The 21,682-nt window shown below is 39.4% G+C and overlaps 1 protein-coding gene across 1 annotated transcript in view; it reads left to right on the top strand.

The window, feature by feature from the left end:
• Positions 1-21,682, top strand: part of EGF (epidermal growth factor) — a 125,800-nt gene that overhangs the window by 91,273 nt on the left and 12,845 nt on the right. The window contains 13 exon segments of the mRNA XM_052642306.1: positions 507-611; positions 1,861-2,084; positions 7,199-7,290; positions 7,292-7,367; positions 8,076-8,223; positions 11,525-11,605; positions 11,607-11,638; positions 13,905-13,924; positions 15,743-15,857; positions 16,894-16,985; positions 16,987-17,026; positions 19,001-19,123; positions 20,457-20,564. Of these exon segments, the coding sequence (XP_052498266.1) occupies positions 507-611; positions 1,861-2,084; positions 7,199-7,290; positions 7,292-7,367; positions 8,076-8,223; positions 11,525-11,605; positions 11,607-11,638; positions 13,905-13,924; positions 15,743-15,857; positions 16,894-16,985; positions 16,987-17,026; positions 19,001-19,123; positions 20,457-20,564 (1,256 nt within the window).

The following is a 21,682-nucleotide window of genomic DNA, read 5'->3' as shown; positions in this document are numbered from 1 at the left end:
TGTCTTAGAATCACACGGAAGAAAATTAAAGTCCATACAGTGCTCCCCTTCCCGTCCTTGTGTTGGCTGACTCTGTGGCCCTGAGAGATCTGCTCTCCCTGCTCCCCGGGGTCTGTGACAGAGGCTGGTGGTTCCTCTGGCTCTTACTGGTTTCAGCAGGAGCTGGGAAGTTGTGAAGAGAAAGGAACGGTGGTATTTATTTACACATCCTGGCTTTAACCCTATCGGGCCACTGACATAGCCCCTCTTACCTTACCTTACACTGCATATTTTAATAACGTGGGTTGAATATAGAGAGACTAATTAAAACATTGTGTGTGTGTGTTTTTTTAAACCAGACTATAAGAGTGTTTCTCCTGACTTGTGTATGAGAATATGTATGTGCTTGTGCACGGGTGTGATAGGGTAGTTTAGAATGCCTATTTTGCTCTTCAGTAAGCAACAGAGAAAGTATTTTTGTTTAAAAAGTAAAGTTGGTGTAACAAGCCCCTTTACATGCATTTTAGGAAATCTCTCATTGAAGGGAGTGATTTAAATGGAAAATATCATGAAATAATCATTAAAAAGGGCATCTCTCAGCCACGAGGAATTGCTGTTCATCCAATGGCCAAGTAAGTAATTGTGAAAATAAGGCCCTTTTTGCAGAGATCATAGAACACTTCATGTTTGATGTGCTAGTGTCTAAAATTTGTCTTAAGATCTCAGGTAATCAGTGGAATCAGAAACCAAGAAAATCCATGAGATGTGTTCAAATGTTTGGAAATTATATGGCTAGCATGACTTCCTCCTCCTTTTAATGTCTTTTGATTTACTTTTCTTGTATAAAATTTTATTGTTTAGAAAACCCTTCATTTTAAGCAAATTCAATTTCTTTTTGAAAAGAAATGGGTTGTGATTCATTAATCAATGAAGCATAAGCCCACTACACTCTGTACTTTCTTTAAAAACTATACTATTCCCTGAGAGGATGATATTTGGATTGCATGGCTTATGAATTCTCTTCAGAAAAATCATGTGTTGCCGTGATAGGTCAGTCCTAGATTTAGAGAAGAGGAAAGAGAAATTGTGAAAGATTAGAGGGCTCTAGTTGTTAACTGTGAATTGGTGACAAGTGTTGGTTTATGTTTAGAGAATTAAGAGAATAAACAGTCCTTCCTAGTTAAAAATTGAAGATAAAAACAAACACTATTTTATGTATAATGAGAATGTTATGATGGTCTATAGAAAACAGTAAACTCAGAAAATATATCATTAAAACAGTGAAAAGATACTGAACCATATTGAACTCAAAAAACTCTCAGCACCTGACTCACAGAACTTAAAACTGACCAAGTTAACCAAGTTTATCATATAAAACTGGATAATAGACAAATACACTCTTCCCTTTATGTTGTAACTTTGCATAACCAGTGAGATTTACATATGTATAGCCAAGGGAGAGACTAGCAAGATTCCATTGTCTTTTGCAATGTAAAATACTAATAAGAATATGCACTCAAAAACTTTAGATATATTTGTAATATACAATATACTACATTTTTTAAAATGAATAATTCCTCTTTATCTAATTATCAGAGCTTAAATTCAGTATTTCCTGTCCAAGTTGTTGTACGTAGAGAAGATAATTTTTTGATTTTGAAAATTATTTGTCCAGCATACAGTGCTATGTTTTCTGTATTCCTTGGTGTACCACTTTAGTTTATCCTAAAGCGATTTACATTGATGTTTTTAATAATAAAAGAGTATGGGGAACTCATGTACATCCGTGGCTGATTCATGTCAATGTATTGGAAAAAAAAAAAAGAGTAAAAGAATTTTTTTCCTTGCAAATTTTATTCGTATATGTTTCCTTGATTAAAGGAGATTATTCTGGACTGACATGGGAATTAATCCACGAATTGAAAGTTCTTCTCTTCAAGGCAGTGGCTGACTGGTTATAGCTAGCTCAGATCTGGTCTGGCCCAGTGGAATAGCAATTAATTACTTAACTGACAAGTTGTATTGGTGCAATGCCAAGCAGTCTGTGATTGAAATGTCCAGTCTGGATGGCTTGAAATGCCAAAGACTTGCCCAGAAGGATGCAGGTAAGGCTTTGATTGTCTTTTTGCCAGTATGCATGCATGCGTGCTAAGTCACTTCACTTGTATCTGACTCTGCATCCCCATGGACTGTAACCCGCCAGGCTCCTCTGTCCATGGGATTCTCCAGGCAAGAATACTGGAGTGGGTTGCCATGCCCTCCTCCAGGGGATTTTTCTGACCCAGGGATTGAACCTGTGTCTCCTGTGGCTTCTGCATTGCAGGTGGATTCTTTACCACTGAGCCACCAAGGAAGCCCTGGTAAGGCTTTGGAATGGGTGGTTTCTTTAACTTGATTGAGTGTTGATGAATGTTAACACCCACATACACACTCACACACGCACTCACATACACTCACCACCCCCTCCCCATAACTACACACGTACTCTTAAACACAGGGTGAGAAAGAAATAGAAACAAACAGGCTAATAGATTTCTCCAGGGGCTTATAAGCTATGAAGATTATTTTAACATTGAAATATTAGATTGAAAAACAGTGCTGCATTATCATTTCTCTTTGCCAAGATTTCTTAAAAGCAGAATGAAAATATTAAACACTTTAAAAGTTTTTTAAGAACTTGTTCAGCTGTTATCATTTCTTATGTTTTATAAAATGTCATTTTCACAAGTGATAACATTCCCTTTAGCCATTCTGTGCAAAGATTAATATTTTCCCTTCTGTTATATTTTCAGATTTTGCCTAAGATGTCATGTATTTTCATAAATAGTTTTGAAACACTGTAGATTATGCTATCTGTTAGAAGTACAGATGGTTATGAGATGAAGTAACAGTGGGGGATTCACTTTGACTGTATTTGAACTGGACCATGCGGTAAATAAATGCTGATAAAACACTATCCTTTGAAATAAGGCTGCAAAATTTGGTCTTTGTAGTCCTGCCAGAATACGTTAACTGAAATTCATTCTGAAGGTACTGGAGAGCCCCTGCATGATTCTTGAGCAGAAACTGTATCTGATAAAATTGGTATATCAGGATAGCCACTTAGGTAACAGTACAAAGGTTGGATTGGAATTTGGAGAGAAGGGAATGAGTTAAGAGGTTACAGCAGTTGTCCAGTCAACAGTTAATAAAAGCCTGAACTAGAACATTACCATTTAAAAGTAGAATGGAGGATTAGAGTATTAAAAAAAAACAAAAAACACTGGGGATGAAAACCAGAAGATTTAGTAACAGATTGGATGCCAGAATAAAGGCCAGGGAGATGTTAAAGATGCTTCAGAAATTTAGAAACTGGTTGGTTGAGAAGATGAGAAAACATGGTCTCTCTCTTCTAGGAAAGAGCTAACAAAACTAATAATTTGTATAAGGTATTAATTTTGCCCTTTGATGATGAATTTCTAGATTTGTATTATACATTAAACAGATCAAGATAAATATAATTTAAAATTCTACCCACTTCCAAGCTTCTTAAAAATTGACGTACTTCACATGTATGTAATCATAGGCTTTATCATCCATGTGCCCAACAGATATTTATGGAATCTTCTAGGAAGCAGAGATACAGTGGAGGGCACAGTATGGTTCCTGTGAAGTCACTGAGTCTAGTAAGGAGACACACATTGTTAAAAAATGAATCTCCCAAATAAATGTAAATGTATAGCTTTGATATATAAAGGGATTTGAAAATTCCTTACTAGAATGTAAAGACACCATATTCTAAGCCAAAAAGTATAGTAGGTATTTTATAAATAATTTGCATTGCTCTACTCTATGACCAATGCAACTTTCTATTAAATACGTTCACAAATACAAATAATTTGGTATGAAAATATCTAAATAACCATTTTCATCATTATAGTGCCACCTGCCAGTATTTAAACGGTAACATCTCAACGACCAATTCAGGGTTTTTCATTTCAAGATTGAAGGAATTCATTCTTAATTTAACACACAATTGTGGCTCTCCTGTAGACAAAAAATAAGAAAGATGATATCTAGTTAGGGGTTTGTGATGAAAAACTATAGCTAATTCTGACACATACTACCACATAGGTGAACCTTGAGGTTGTTTATTTGCTAAGTCGTGTCCGACTCTTGCAACCCCGTGGACTGTAGCCTGCCAGGCTCCTCTGCCCATAGGATTCTCCAGGCAAGAATACTGGAGTGCCATTTCCTCGAGGAAGTTTGGCTAAATGAAATAAGGCAGTTACAAAGACAAATGTTTTTAACTTTAGGTATTTATTGAATAGAATAATCACACTTACAGAAACAGAAAGTAATATAGGGTTTCCAAAGGACTGGCTGGGCAGGGACTGAGAAGTTGTTTAATGAGTATAGATTTTCAGTTTTGCAAGATAAAAAAATTCTGGAAATTGGTTGTACGGCAAAGTGAATGTATTTTACACTACAGAAACTGTGGGTTAAGTCTTAGGCTTAGAGGGTAACTTTTGTGTTAGGTATTTTTTTTAATCTCAGTAAGCAAAACAAAACAAAAGTTATGTAAAAAGTTCCCTTCCTGCATTAATGGCTTTATTTGGAACAAAGACGATACCGAAATGAATCTTAAGGGCCCCCATCAATAATGATGGGCGCAGACTCATTTCACCAGGACTAATCATTTGAGTTTGCTGCCACTAGAGGGAGACATTCATGCTAGTCCACCAAATCCATTGCTCATTTGTGAAAACGACTGGCCTGGGAAATGTGACTGTACATGCAGTGATTAAAAAGCTTCCGAACTTAGGGCTTCTTAGCCATAGCCTCTAACCACTTGAGATAGTATATTAAAACATCTCCCAGCTTACTTAACACTGGCATATTTTATCAGAGCAGTTTCAGTGGCATGGAGAGGTGGGTTTAGTTGAGGTAAGATGGGAAGAGCCCACTTGGGGGTTGATTAGAACGGTGAATATGGAAGCAGCGGATAATAAATGACTTCCAAAGAACTTGGCGGCAAAGGGTAAGAGAGAGACGAAAAGAAGAGAGGTCAAGGGGATGAGGGAATTAACATGGAGAGACCTGGAGATATTAATCAGCTAAAGGAAAGAAGCTGGAGAGATGACGGGAATGAATAACTGAAAGGGGTAATTGACAGAACAAGGTCCTAGAGTAGGAAAGGAGGTAGGGGTTTAATGCCTGGAAATGTGTTGGAGATGGGAGTTTGAGGAGACTGTTATTCAGTTACCTTAGATTTTTAAAAAATTTTACAAAAACCTGTGAATTTAGTCTACTACTTATTACTGCCATTCAAAAGACAAGGAAGCTAAAAATTTTTTTAAAAAAAGAAAATAAAAATGCCTTATTAGTTTATATTACTTTTGGTAAACCATATCTTCCCATTTCAGCTCCAGTTAAGAGTCAAAATACTCCTCACAATATTGCAAAGGGAAAGTTGGCTTCAAACTGGTACTAACTTAGCTTAAGAAGAATGTATTTTTGCAGGGTAGGCAGATATATAGTCCTAAGAGCAACCTGTTTTTTATTAAAAGGAGTGCCAATTCTAAATCACTACTGGTCATTATGTAAGTCAGTTAAAAAAAAAAAAAATTCTGGAAAAAAAAAAGACAAGGAACCTAAGACAAAGAGGAGGAAAATAACTTACACAGTCAACTTGTTTAGTCTATAAATAGTGATAGAATCACTGAACACGGAAACATTCCTGCCCGGGTCTCCTCCTTCTTGGTGGTATTATGTCAATCACCCACATTCTCTCACTCTCTGAATGCTGAATGACAACAGGCTTTGCTAGGACTTCGTACCATCAGGCTCCCCTTCTAACAGGTTTCCTCATCCCATGGGTTCTCCTTGATGTGGGTGGCTCATTACATTGTTTCAGTTCAGTTCAGTCGCTTAGTCGTGTCCGATTCTTTGTGACCCCATGAATCGCAGCACGCCAGGCCTCCCTGTCCATCACCAACTCCTGCAGTTCACTCCGACTCACATCCATCTAGTCAGTGATGCCATCCAGCCATCTCATCCTCTGTCGTCCCCTTCTCCTCCTGCCCCCAATCCCTCCCAGCATCAGAGTCTTTTCCAATGAGTCAACTCTTTGCATCAGGTGGCCAGAGTATTGGAGTTTCAGCTTTAGCATCATTCCTTCCAAAGAACACCCAGGACTGATCTCCTTCAGAATGGACTGGTTGGATCTCCTTGCAGCCCAAGGGACTCTCAAGAGTCTTCTCCAACACCACAGTTCAAAAGCATCAATTCTTCAGTGCTCAGCTTTCTTCACAGTCCAACTCTCACATCCATACATGACCACAGGAAAAACCATAGCCTTGACTAGACGGATCTTTGTTGGCAAAGTAATGTCTCTGCTTTTGAATATGCTATCTAGGTTGCTCATAACTTTCCTTCCAAGGAGTAAGCATCTTTTAATTTCATGGCTGCAATCACCATCTGCAGTGATTTTGGAGCCCCCAAAACTAAAGTCTGACACTGTTTCCACTGTTTCCCCATCTATTTCCCATGAAGTGATGGGACCAGATGCCATGATCTTCGTTTTCTGAATGTTGAGCTTTAAGCCAACTTTTTCACTCTCCTCTTGCACTTTCCGGAGAAGGCAATGGCACCCCTCTCCAGTACTCTTGCCTGGAAAATCCCATGGACGGAGGAGCCTGGTGGGCTGCAGTCCATGGGGTCGCAAAGAGTCAGACACAACTGAGCGACTTCACTTTGACTTTTCACTTTCATGCACTGGAGAAGGAAATGGCAACCCACTCCAGTGTTCTTGCCTAGAGAATCTCAGGGACGGGGGAGCCTGGTGGGCTGCCGTCTATAGGGTCGCAAGAGTCGGACACGACTGAAGTGACTTAGCAGCAGCAGCAGCAGCAGCTTGCACTTTCATCAAGAGGCTTTTGAGTTCCTCTTCACTTTCTGCCATAAGGGTGGTGTCATCTGCATATCTGAGGTTATTGATATTTCTCCTGGCAATCTTGATTCCAGCTTGTGTTTCTTCCAGTCCAGAGTTTCTCATGATGTACTCTGCATATAAGTTAAATAAACAGGGTGATAATATACAGCCTTAGTGTACTCCTCTTCCTATTTGCTTAGCAGCTTATTAAAGAATTGATTTAGTGTAGGAATTGGGTATTCTTTGTCCTTTGAAAAATATTTATGATGAAAACAAGATGTTTGTAATGGATTTGACTGCTTCCAGGTCACCCATTTTCTGTGGCTATGTTTGAGGATCCTGTGTGGTTCTCTGATTGGAGTATGCCATCGATAATAAGGACGAACAAGAGGACTGGCAAAAAATAGTGTATGTCTCCAAGGCAGCATGCTGAAGCCCTCATCTCTGGTTGTAGTTCATCCATTGGCAAAACCAGGTACACTGGTCTTTCTTTGACTGGCATGTGCAACTATTTAAATTGTTTGATGGCAGGGAAGGGAGGGCGGTGTTGCAATTCTCACTAATTTGGGTAGATGTTCAGATTTCCTGAGACTTGAATTTTGTTTAAATTAAGACAGTCTAGTAATGAATTTGGGCTTTATCCCTCCACGCTCATCTTTTCTTCTCCTAATTAGTGTTTACTTACTTGCTCCTTTTCAAAGACTTGGGTTAAAGGCATTAAGTCCAGGAGCAGGGATGGGCTGGGGGAGCAGTTTAGAAGCCTGCAGCGGAAGCTTCTACCTACATTGGGCTTTACCCCACCTCCTGAGAATGCCAGTGAGTAAGCTTCAGCCAGGAGTAAGTAGAGCAAAATGGAAAAGCCGCTTGGTTTTCCATTGTAACTCTTCTTTCTGAATCACCCTTTGTCAGTTTGACTGGATGATGAGTCAGGAAATCTGATTCCTATCTTCCCAAATAGCTTCTCAAACAAAAGTACTGGCTAAATTCAATAAATACTCATAAGGTGATAACTTTCTGAGCTTATCTGAGAACCAGTGGCTCTTCACAGGAACTCTCCTGAAATAGCTCTTGATATAAACTCCACTTAGATACAGTGTCTCTCCCGCAAGCTGATGCTGTATGCATCAGTGGCAACCTTTTCATCTCCAAGCCCATCTGCGAATGCGTGTCTTCTCCCTGCTAGGAGCAGATCCCTGCTTACATCGAAATGGAGGCTGTGAACATATTTGCAAAGAGAGATTTGGAACTGCTCAGTGTTTGTGTCGTGAAGGTTTTGTGAAAGCTCCAGATGGAAAAATGTGTCTGGCTCTCGATGGCCATCGGATATTGGCAGATAATATGACAAACTGTGCAGCTGAATTGTCTTACTTTGGCTCAGGAATATCATTCTATATTGATTCCTGTGCTTGTGCTGATTTTTAATATTTTGTGTTATAAAAAGCTCCCTTACTTTTAGGGATGCCAACTGTCTTTCTCTCTCTCTCTCTCTCTCTCTCTCTGATGAGTTTCAGCTCCTCATTACAAATTAAATTCAACTGGCCTCCCTTCCCTGATGGTAGGAGACCCAGATTCAGTCCCTGGGTCTGGAAGATTCCCCGGGAGGAGGGCATGGCAACCTACTCCAGTCTTCTTGCCTGGAGAATCCCATGGACAGAGGAGCCTGGTGGACTATAGTTCATGGGGTCGCAAAGAGTTGAACACACCTGAGTGATTTTAACTTTCACTTTCAGCTGTAAAATTAATGAACAAAGATAACATTCAAAGTCTTCCAATGCATCTCTACTGTGGCCATGCTCTTCACTGCCACATACACACACATGCATGCACACACACACTCTAGTTTCACCTTTAAAAAACCATGACGGAGCAATAAAATTCTTAATTTTTAAAACTCTTGACTGTGGACTACTTGCTGTTTAATATCCTGTGTAAAGCAATGGGAAGCACACGTGAAAGACTGCACAGAATGATCTCATGATGTCTGTCTGGAAGGAAGGCACTCGTGAAATGAACTCTTAGATGTTTGAGCTAAAACTAGCCTCTTTTTTTCCCACTGAACATGATTTTTACCTGAAAGAATGTTTGATAAACTATGTCAGTAACACTAAGAGACCCAGGTTTGCTCTCTGGGTCTGCAAGATCCCCCACCTCAATATTCTTGCCTGGGAAATCTGAAGGACAGAGGAGCCTGGTGGGCTACAGTCCATGGGGTCACAAAGAAGTGGACATGACTGAGCAGGTATACACAGGTTATTCTTAGAAATAAACACCAGTATTTTACCAACTCAGGGAATGTTCAAAGACATTTTGTCCAGAAGTTTTATGGCCTCTCTTTTAAAGGCAGTCATATACAACTCCCCAGCCACATGACTTTCTCAATATGAAAAGAAAAGTGTTTTATAATAGATAAGTTGAGGATACCAAACAAGTCCAGGGAATCCAGACTGGCAAGGTTTGTGGCCCACATTTTAAACATGACTTTGAGGAAGAATAGATCTGATATGACGTGTAACCAGAGGTGCTAATTTACTTCCCTTGAATGTGCATCCAAACAAGTAAGGTGTATTTGGATTCATCTCTTGACAGACATCTAATAAGAGAGAACCTCAATTTTATTTTATATGTTTATAAAATTCATAGGTGTGATGTAAGTTAGGTGGCAGATTGACAGCAAACGGATTAATTTATCCATGGACCAGAACTGGATATTTTGGATTTTCAGATCTATTAATTGGTGCCTTAGGATAACAATTCTCAGTCTTTTTGATTTCAGGACCTTTTTATGTTTTTAAAATGATTGAAAAACTGAAGGATTTTTTTTTGTGTGAGTTTTGTCTGTTAAGATTTATGACATTAGAAATTAAAACTAAAAATCTAATATCTATTAAAGTTACAGTAATCTATTATATGTGAACATGTTTTATGAAAAGGAAGTCTCTATTTTTCAAAACAAAAATATGTACTGAGAAGCATGGCATTGTTTTACATTTATATTTTTAATGTCGGGCTTAATAGAGGGCAGCCAGATTCTCCCATCTGCCTCTCTGTTAAAGCTGTTGCTGTGTTATTTTGTTTGGAGCCTATGAGGAAAATCTGGCCTCAGACAGACATGGAGCTGGGAAAGGAAAGATTGCTCAAAAGCCTTCTCAGATGCCCTTTTTGTGTATTTTCTTTTGATATTATTTCAGAACTAGACAGATGGTAGTTCCTTAGAGCCTGTTGCAGTGTTGAATCTGAAGTCATATCAATGAACTTCTTCTCCTCTGCTATATTAAAACCCAGTATTCTTGTTTTATATTTTGCATGAATCTTTTTCTATGCATGATTTTGTTATGTTTTGGTCATTTAAAAATATTGATTGATTGAGTTATGCAGATCTTCTGAGTGTCATACTAATATACCTACAATAATGTTCATGAGTTATTATCAAACTCATCAGAAAAGTCTTTGAGTGTCTGGATTTTGTCAGAAACTTTTTGTGGAAAATTTTGTAGAAAGGTACTTTTCACTTGAAAACTCCAATCTTATTATTGGCAACAAGCACTGTGAGCTAATTTCCCCTGAAGAGACAGAATAGCTTCATTCATTTTTGAAAAAAGGCCAAATCCTCAAGTGTTACTGACATAGTTTATCAAACATTCTTTCAGGTAAAAATCATGTTCAGTGGGAAAAAAAGAGGCTAGTTTTAGCTCAAACATCTAAGAGTTCATTTCACGAGTGCCTTCCTTCCAGACAGACATCATGAGATCATTCTGTGCAGTCTTTCACGTGTGCTTCCCATTGCTTTACACAGGATATTAAACAGCAAGTAGTCCACAGTCAAGAGTTTTAAAAATTAAGAATTTTATTGCTCCGTCATGGTTTTTTAAAGGTGAAACTAGAGTGTGTGTGTGCATGCATGTGTGTGTATGTGGCAGTGAAGAGCATGGCCACAGTAGAGATGCCATGACTTGGTTCATGCTCAGGCACCACACTTTCACCCATCATTGCTTTTGCCCTATTGGTCAACACAGTGAAAATAATAACAGAGTTATCTGCCTTTTATGAAAATAGTTTTGACCTACTAGGTGGCATGCAATGAGACCCCAGGGATCCATGGACCACACTTAGAGGATACGCAGTGTTTTAGGGGATCCATTTCTCCTGTGTTCTGGGGAGTTGCTTAGGTCCCATGCCTATGTTAAGTTATGGTTTATTTATGCTCTTCCACATTTCTAAATACTGGCAAAGTCAGGCTAAAATAAATGTCTAAAGCAGCCTGAAGGAGAAAGTGTATTATGAAGGCAGGTTGGAGAGGTCAGTTTGTCCTCCATAATGGCAGACTGTGATTATGAGCTGATTCTGTGCAAAAGGATTTTGGTATTCTACTTTTACCATTTATGCCAGTACCTAAAAGAGTCCTGTCTTTCTTCCTGGCTCTCCCCACCCTCAATATCAAGTGCATAGAGGGAAGCTGAGAGGGTGTGGTGTGGCGGGGAAGATTTTCTAAGCTAGATCCTGTGAGTTTCTCTGAATCTTCCTACTCTAAGTATGAGTATGAACTCATCACCAACAAGCAGCCATAAATATAAATTAACTCAAACATTTCTTAAATCACAAATGGTAAACTAAGTGTATCCGTTGGCCTTCCATAGGTAGTGAAGCCAATCTGAGTAGTGAAGTTGCACCACTGGACGTCTTAGCCGGTAGCAGAGAGCTTGACTATAACATGAGGGCACCTGCTAGTGGCCGAGATCATGGTGTCAGGTATGAGTCAGGATATCTTTGCTACAGCTTTGGTTCCAACAGTTTCCTCCTACTGATTCGAATTTCTGAATGATCTGTCTAACTCAATGTTGACTAAATCCGTACAAAGTGAGTGATGCCAGACTTTGGAATCGAACTTTGGTCCTTCTCTTCCCAATGGTTTGTCATATTAGATGGCTCTCCATTAGACTGGACATGAACTTTACTTGATGAGAGTTGTTGGACTTCTTTTTTTTAAAAGAAATCTAACTTGGACCAAAAGTGAAAAATAGGCTAGAACAGACAGGGAGGCCGGGCGTGCGATAGTTCATGTGGTCACAAAGAGTCGGACAAGACTGAGCGACTGAACTGAACTGATTCGAGTGGATCCTCATCCATGCCTAGTATTTTTGGTATTTGACCCATTTAGCATTACTTTCATCATAGTGAAAAGCAGATGGTAATTGATAAACAAATATAGGTTGATTGCTTCAGCTGCTCCAGGAAGTCCGCAAACAACAAATGTTAGATTTTATTCTTCTATATTATACACTTATCACCAAGATGCTAATGTATTAAATATGTATACAACAATTCAATATGTAACAACTTTAGGGAACCTAATTCTTTTATACTCTGTTCACTCATGAAGCCACTGCTGCTGCTGCTAAGTCACTTCAGTCACATCCGACTGTGTGACCCCATAGATGGCAGCCCACTAGGCTCCCCCATCCCTGGGATTCTCCAGGCAAGAACACTGGAGTGGGTTGCCATTTCCTTCTCCAATGCATGAAAGTGAAAAGTGAAAGTGAAGTTGCTCAGTCGTGTGCGACTCTTAGCGACCCATGGACTGCAGCCCACCAGGCTCCTCCGTCCATGGGATTTTCCAGGCAAGAGTACTGGAGTGGGGCGCCATTGCCTTCTCCGACTCATGAAGGTCGTGGTTTTCAAACAGGGCTTAGCTCAGCCCTAAAGCTCCTACAGACCCCACCTCTTCTTCATGATAGGTCTCTGCCATTCAGTCAGTGCAACTCTGCTTTAAAACATTTTATTTATTTGTATTTCTGAGTGTATCTTAATTTTAACACAGTATGTAGCTTAAACATCAATTGGAGAACTCCATATTAGGACCTCATATACACTCAACCACAACTTTTGTGGTTGGCAATCTATAGTTAACAAGGCCTTGGAACCTCTTACCCCTCTTTATAGGAATTTATCAGTGTGAGTTTTGATATAATACAAAGAGGTGAATTTTTTAGTAATAATTTTTACAGAGCTTTAGAGTTTACCAGATCCTTTAAATGTATTCTCTAATTTGACCCTTATCACAATATCTCATTTTATAGATTTGAAACCTGAAACTAAGCTGTATTATTAAGTTAATGACTTGACCAAAGATTTTGAAAATTATGACTGAGTAGTTATCAGTAATTCATGTCAAGAAAAGAAGTACTGGAAACATAATTATGTTAGGAATATTATTCATTTGGTGACTATTTATTTGCCATATGCTGTGCTATGTGCTGGTGATAGCATGCTGAGCTAAATGCAGCCACAGCCTCCAAAGTCACAGTCTGATACAGAGACAAACAATATGATAGAATAAAACAGTAGAGATAATAAATATTAGCAGTATAGAGGACCTTCCTCTAAGCTGATGGAAGATATTTTGAAAGCCTAATGTTTGGGGGACTCAAAAACCAAGGTGAATGACAGATGGTAAATTAGGCCCCTTGGGTGGAATGAGCGAGTGACAAAATGGCCAGAGGTGTGGAATACACATATAACAGGCTATGTCTGGCTTCCTATCTAGAGACTGTACTCTGCCTCCTGCAGAATAACCGAAATTGTCCTGGTGAGTTGCCTCATCTTTCCTTCCCTGGATTCTATTTTGTCTTGGCCTGTGAAGTTTCAGTTCTACCTGTGTGAGGTTAAGAGGTCTTACTTATGTTTTGTAGTGAAATTTTCATTTCAAGCAAGTAGCTATAACAAAAAGAGTCTGAAAACTTTATATTAGATTTTAGGTCAATATGTTTTTATTCCCCAAAGTCACATAATAATATGTGGCAAGTAGATCTGTTTGCCACATGGCAAAGCGATTCAATCATAAAAAGTTTCACTGTCAAATTTATTACAATCACAATTTCTTATGAATTCATGACTAAAATGTAAAATTCTTAATGTAGCCTGTTGAGCCCTGGAGAAACTAACTTGTGTCCACCTCATCAGCCTTAGTTTGTGCCCTTCTAATCCCCCCTTTTGATGGCCTTCTTCCATTACATAGGCCTTGCCTATAACATGCAGGTGTTGTTTTCTTGACTTACAGTGCTCTTTCTAACCCCCTCCCCACCAAGTCCTGTGAATCCTTCATATCTCAACATAATATGCTCTTTCTCAGAAAGACTTTCCTAGTCTCCTGACCAGGCAATACGAGAGCTGTTTCAGCCCTCTTGGAACCCAGTATTGTTTTTGATTGTGCTCATTACACATATACTTCAGTAATTAATCATGTAAAAAAGCAGAACTCTCATCTATATCCTCCACCACTGTATTTTTGGCCCTCATGAGGATCTGACACATAGTAGGCATTTTGGAATGAATTAATTTTGTTAGTTTTCTAGTGTGATAAGGCTAATTCTGATACAGGCCATCACAATGCTTTTCTCCTTTATCACCCTTATCTAGACATGTATATTTCAAAATTCTCAAAATGTTATCACTTTTTGTTCAAGTTCTTAAAACAACCATGTGAGGTAGACTGGATGGAAACTGTCACTGTATTTTAGAGAGGAGGCACGTGGAGCACAGGCTTTCGTTCCTTCCGGAGCCAGAGGGTGGCAAAAAGAACTTTGGCTATGGCCTAACCCCTAGCTGCAAACGCATGTCAATTGCTTTTCATTGCCTGGGGGATTGCAATTTACCAAATAATTCCTGAATCGTATTCTAATTCTGCTAGTGACTTAAAATGTCTTGGGTAATTGGGTGCTGTCTACCATACGCTCTGAACAGCCTGTGATTTGGGAGCTAGTCTTCCAAATAAATGCCGAATCCAATGGATAATTGATTTAGGCTGAACTTATCCACCTCAAAGAGTCACGAGTGATAGGAGGTGACCAAGCAAGCATGAAAGGCATGTATTCCCACAAAAGAAATCTTTTCGCTCAAATAGCTAAGCAAGTCAAATGCAATTTCCCGATGTCTGCATTCGCATGGGACTTGAATCCTACTTAGATCATTTAACTTTCTTTAACTTATGGGCAACTTTGGAGAGTTTCTTGACCTCTTCTATACTCAGATGAGCACGTTTACCAGTGAAAAGACAGAAGATAGTTTATATCCTGTTGTGGTATGTCAGATACCCCTAACTCCAACAGAGAGGAGGCATTTGGAGAATGATTTCATACATAAGTAGCTACAGGAAGAAAAAAAAACTTGCTCATGTTTATGGCTCAACAGGCAACTCTGTTCCCTGAGGCATTTGCATTTCAATGGAGTATGAAACGAAATGATCCGTTTACAGCATTTAGTTTGTATGGTTCATGACTCTGTAAAAGTGCCTAGAGGTTTGCAAGTCACGGCATAAATCTTGATCGTAAAATATACATTTTTGACATACATATTCTATTATATATGAAACATACTTTTAGTAAATTGACAGTAAATATTTTTATGATGAAATCTCTTTGCCATGTTGGTACATAGACTTATTTGCTACATATTATCTTTGGGAGATAAGGAAATGTTGAGCCTTTCATGATGGTTGGGAATTCTCAAAGCAATACAATTTAAAAAATTTGAGTCCATTTACTCCTAGAAATGTTATAGTTCAAATTTTCAAATTCTTTAAAAAATCATAAATAAGTTCACAGCAGGGTTTTGAATACCACATAATTCTTTAAGACTAAAGATTTGTTGAGAGCATGTAAACAGAAACATATGGCTTGTGGACCCTTTGATATAGATACAGATTACAGATCAACATGGTGTTTCTGTTTGGAGGCTAACCTGTCCCAGAACTTGACAAAAGAAGTTCTAGAATGTTCTGTAGAATGCAAAGCATTAAAGTCCATTTTTTTCCTCTGAGATTTGAAAATAATCTGATAGGGTTCTTGCTGTTTGCAGATAATAAAGACTGATGCCATGGGATGCAGTACACGGGCTGAGTGTGTTTCAGAGGGAGCGGATGTCACATGTCAGTGTTTGAAAGGATTTGCTGGAGATGGAAAACAATGTTCTGGTAAGAGCAAAATCCAAATACACATATCTGGAAAATAGTGAATAAAAAAGATTCTCTCAGATTGTATTGACTCAAAATCTGCAGAAGGATTTATGTTATCCTCAGGTGTGAGTAAATTATCTGATATTAGCTAAAAGGCAGTGGATATATGAATAGAAAAAAATGAAACATAGAGTATATGCTCTAATACATTGAGTTTATATTAGAATTCCATAATGTATATAGTTGATATTAAGGAGAAGAATTTATAATTAGCTTTAGAAGCATGAATGTGAGTTCAAGTCAAATTTATAAACTCCCCAATTCCAAGAAAAACAACTTTTCCCCTCAAAGGCTTAGATCATACGTTTTAATTTATTAAATCGGTTTTTGCTGGATAGGGTTCTTTTTTTAACTTTTGATTTTATGTTGGAATACAGCCAGTTGACAATGTTGTGGTAGTTTCAGGTGCACAGCAGCAGAGAAACTCAGCCATGCACATACATGTATCCATTCTCCCCCAAACTCGCCTCCCATCCAGGCTAGATAGGTTTCTATTTTATTTTGATGGCCATTGTTGTAAATGTTCTTCTGCTTTGAAACTCTGGCACAAAGTGATTTACTTACACATGCTTAGCTAGTCAAACACTGAGAAATCTGTGAAAATTGATTCAGAAATGAACTTTAGGTCCAAATGCAGGGCTTGCATTATGTTTGCAAACGTTACCTGTAAATGGCTAGATGAGTATATGTAAGATTATACTATTCTTTCCTAATATGGGCTTCCCTGGGTGGCTCAGACAGTCAAGAATCTGCCTGCAATTCAGGAGACCGGAGTTCGATCCCTGGGTTGAAAAGATCCCCTAGAGGAAGGGAATGGCTGCCTACTCCAGTATTCTTTCCTGGAGAATTCCAGACAGAGGAGCCTGGCGGGCTACAGTCCATGGGCTCACAAAAAGTCAGGCACAACTGAGCGACTAACACTTTCACTTTCCTACTACAGTAATTTATACCAGGATTGCGTACATATTTCACTAGCTCATTGTTTTGCCCACAGATGTAGATGAATGTGAGATGGGTCTCTTAGTTTGCCCTCCCACCTCCTCCAAGTGTGTCAGTACAGAAGGTGGCTATGTCTGAAGGCTACCAGGTATCAGAAGGCTACCAGGGAGATGGAATCCACTGTCTGGGTAAGAAAGCTGTGTGTGGAGGGAAGTGGGTAGGGGCAAGCCTTGGAGAATCACTGAATGCTGGGTGTGGCTGTTTTAGAAAACACAGGATATAACTGGTGATACATGTTAAGTTGAAAAGGGGAGTTGTGTGATCTGTTCAAACTGACATATTTCAATTCTTGGTAAATAGTCAAGTCTGTGCCTTTTGGCCATGACTGCACTACTTAGCGCCTACACTCTGCAGAGGCTGTTTTCCCCTCTACCTTTCTAATTCTTTCTCTGGGGGATGAGTGACATCAGTACCTGATCAGTACTCCATACTTTGAGCCATCATGGGGGAAACCAGACTGAATTTGGCAACTGAACTGTGGTGAACGTCAGAGCTGACATGGGTTTGTTGGAGGTCACTGTTGTGCGTGAAGATTCTATGAAAGGGCTCGCTGGCTGGCTCTTGATCAGTTCAAGCCACTGACATTTAAATATAAGCAATGAATGATTAAGACCTCTTTCACAATCACCATCCTCTGCCAAGGTCTGGGTGTGGCTGGTTAGGTTGGGAGTTCATTTAGTGCCTGTCATGTACCATTCCAAGTGTCAACAGCACAGCATCACTATACAAGCGAAGACCTGACTTGAAGCCATCCTGGCCCAGTAAAATAGTTATCTCAAGTTTCATGGGGCTTTAAAATGTCTCTTCCAGTGTTTTCTTTTCCTTCTGAAAACATGAAAATCTTTTCACGGTGAGAGGCAGATGCCCTGATAACAAACTGAAATGGCACTGCTTTCTCCCACATGTTGAGGTTAAAGATGAAATATCAGTCATAACTACCAATTTTCTGGATCTGGTTGATTTAAATCAGACCTTTATCAGATTAGTTTTGTGGAGTCCACAAACATCTGTAAATGCTCTTTTAAGCACATATTTGGCTGTCAGTCAGGAAAATGTCACTGCTCTAATTAAACAGGCTCATAGATAATTTAGACAAACAGGCTTTATATTTCATTTACTTTGAAGAAAAAGGAAGGTATACTTTCTTGGATGTTTAAAGTCAGTATACTCTGGATTCCCACTCTATTACTCACATGCCTCCTTTCATGTAGCAGAGCGTTATGGCCCAGCCTGCCTGACTGGTGTGGAGTCCTCAGGCCACATAGAAACAGTGAGCTTGTTCTTGTTCTCTGCACTGCCCCCCACCTTTAGAATATAATCTAAGATCAATGCAGCTGTGATAAGTAGTGAAGAAAGATGTGCATCATAAGAGAACTAAAAATGAAGTGGGAGTTTAGAATAGGTAGAAATACCTGTTTGAGGTATTGGGAGGGACTTGGTGGAGGAAGTATTATTTTGGATGAACCTGGCGCATGAGTACGTTTTATCTGGCATTTGAGTCAGCGGTGCAGTGATGGGAGATGTGGTTGGGGAAGATCAATGTGGCACTGATGCTTAGCAGAGGAGTAGAGGAGAGACGGGATATGGGGAATGTAGGAAGGCTACTCCTCTTACAGCAATGGAAAATTGAACAGAGGAAGGACCTAAAGGTTACGGTGGTGATAACTGAGAATAAAAAAGATGGGTAGTTGGGAAAGAAAGAGATGATTTCATTTATATCTGTGTTAAGAAGGCAAAAATGTTTTATTTAATAGGATCTGAACTGCTAAATGTTTACCTAGAGATAGTTTACCATCTCCAACTTTCCCATGGAGCTATTTGTGCTGGGAGGTTTCCTTTCCTTCCAAGCAGTAGAGAAGCTTCCAGTCTGATATCAGGAGTTTACCTGCATGGGTATGCACCCCAGGGACCCAGTTCATCTCTCTTTCCAACATGGATAATAGAATTTTTGAATCTAAAAATGTACAGAGCTTTGAGAACATGTATCATGACACAAATTGAAGGTGCTTCTTTTCCAGAATATTGGGTTTTTCAATTACTATATGAACCTCTGATCTCCTCTGCACCTCACTTTTCTCTTTCCTACTCCTTTTTCCTGGCAGATATTGATGAGTGCCGACTGGGTGTGCACAGCTGTGGGGAAAATGCCACCTGAACAAATATGGAGGGAAACTACACTTTCATGTGTGCTGGCGACTTGTCTGAGCCTGGACAGGTTTGCCCTGGTAGGTTGGTGGGTGATTTGGATCCAAGGGGAGGGACTTGATTCCAAAAAAAATCTCTACTTAAGTGTGTTTTCATTAGAGCTTCGAGAAATCATTTGGTTCAATCAGGCTGGTGAGTTTCCTCTCCTGATTAGATTGATGATGCGGTCGAGAATGAAATGGTTCAAGTTTTCTTAATTTAATAGCATCTGGAATAAATCCTTTTTTATTATTCACAATGCAATATAGGTGAGAACACAGGTGGTTCTCTTTAACTATTCAGCTAATGTCCTGCTTTGTAATGTTGATTTTGGGGGCTGCTGGGAGAACTTGGCAGGCTAGACAGGTTGGGAAGGATGTCTGGACTCCTGGCATTTTGAATCACTTTCAAGGATTTTAAAGTATTACTTTTAAAAGTCAGTATTTCTTGAGCTGAATGAGAACTTTTAAAATTGTTGATTGTACTCCATTTCTGCTTCCTGAACCCTCCCCTTGCAAGAGCAGTATCTTCTCACCATCAGCACTCCAGAATGGGGAGGGGTGGTCGGAGGGTGGCTTTGAAGCCAGAGTTGGCTTCAAAGACACCAGAAGCCAGAATCAGCTGAGTCACTGCCAGCCATTTATCCATCTCAGTTCTGCAAGCAGAAAACATCCTGAAAAAGGAAAATTCTGCACTTGTTTGGGGCTCTGGTGTTTTAGTATATTATTTTCTCAAATAATTTTCTCTTCTTAGAGGTATTGAAAGACTCCTAATATTTATGTAGTCAGCTACACACCCTAATGTTTTTTTTTTTGAAAGAGCAGTGAACCATTCAATAAAAGGGACTTTTCCACTTGGGCATCCCCTCTGTTATGGTAACATTTCCTCTCTGTCAAAGTTGCTAGTCCTGTCTTTGAGGGCTCCCCTGAAAGTTAAATTGCTTTTAGAAGCAAGTATCCTATGGGATAAAATTTTGAGACTCCCAGGGAACTGGGGGTAATGGACTGTATAGTGGTGGGTGGTTTATAAGCCATGAAGAGAGACGGTGGTTCAGTGAGACCCTCTTAAGCTAACTGTTGTTTTACATGGTATGTTTCTATATGACAGATGGCTTTTATAATGAGATCTGTACTCAGGGTTCATATGTTCTTAGGACTGACCATTCTCTTACTTGCCTCCAATATACTTTATGTCAAATAGTGCTGAACCTCAAGCAAAATGGCTAATTCCATAGCAAACTCCATAAAGTCCGGTTAAGAAAGTGAAATTATTGTACCATGTGACAAACTGTTCACAGAAGCTAGTTCCTGATGCTGATATCTGAAAGCCTCCAGTCACTTCAGAAAGTAAAAGAAATGCCTGTGATTCTTCTAGACTCTACTCCGCCGTCTCACCTTGGGAAGAATGGACACAATTTTTTGAAAAATCGTTTCCCTGAATGTTCCCTGAATTTTGAAGGGTACTGCCTCAGTGGTGGTATCTGTATATAGTCTGGCATTGCCAACCTGTTTTCCTGCAATTAAGTCAAACTGTTTTTCTGCAGAGATATGATATTGCTGTCCATAACTTTTAGTGAATTCAGAAAATTTATATTGAGATTTTTCTATAATTAAACTTTTGCCTAGTGAAAAATATATGTAATTTATATTTGTAAATCTGGGCTTCCCACATGGTGCAGTGATAAAGAATCCGCCTGCTGTGCAGGAGATGCAGGAAACTCGGATTCCGTGCCTGGGTCAGGGAAGAGCCTCTGGAGGAGGAAGTAGCAAACCGTTCCAGTATTCTTTCCTGGAGATGGACAGAAGAGCCTAGTGGGCTTACAGTCCATGGGGTCGCAAAGAGTCTGACATGACTGAGCACACACACACATGTAAATCTGTTATTTACATATATATATATATATATATATATATATATATATATATAATGTGTGTATTACACTCTTTCTGAATATTTCACACACACCCCAGGTGTCAGTGGCAAATATAAAATTTAAGAAATTGGGTGATTTCCCCTCTGACTTAAATAACTTGCTGTTACTACTGGTACAGTCTGGGAAGTAAACAGAGAATTTCTTAAAACTTCTATTTTATGCCAAATAGATGGGGAGCATCAATGCTACATTTCTAAATTTTAAGAAGTGTGACATACGGTCACACTGGGCTCCCATTTTTCTCCCTTTACGTCCTAGCAGCTGGTCTTCACGTCTTTGTTGTTAACGGCTGGTAAACGCAGCCATGGCTAGCTTTGCTCCCGCTCTGTCACCGTGATGGTCTCGGCGGGTTACCTGTCAGCCTGCTCCCGCCGCCCTCGCTCAGAAACCGTGCCCCTCAGCCTTTAGTAAAACCACACCCAGAAGATCTAGTTCTGTATCAAACCTTACTTTTAATAACTTCTATAATCTGAAGGCAATCTGAGGGGATGGATAGATGCTGAAAAATAAATAGGTCTCTTCCGGCTGGCCTCCAGTCTCAGTGATAATTTCCTCTGTGCCTAATGATGCAGAGTCGGACACGACTGAAGCGACTTGGCAGTAGCAGCAGTAATGATGGAGTGAGAGAATACTTTGATCCTCATGAGTAGATGCTATAAGCTTAAAA

The sequence above is a fragment of the Budorcas taxicolor genome, chromosome 6 (genome assembly GCF_023091745.1).
Source record: "Budorcas taxicolor isolate Tak-1 chromosome 6, Takin1.1, whole genome shotgun sequence".
NCBI lineage: Eukaryota > Metazoa > Chordata > Mammalia > Artiodactyla > Bovidae > Budorcas > Budorcas taxicolor.
Note: the sequence above shows the minus strand (reverse complement) of the source record. Positions and strands in the feature narration are given on the sequence as shown.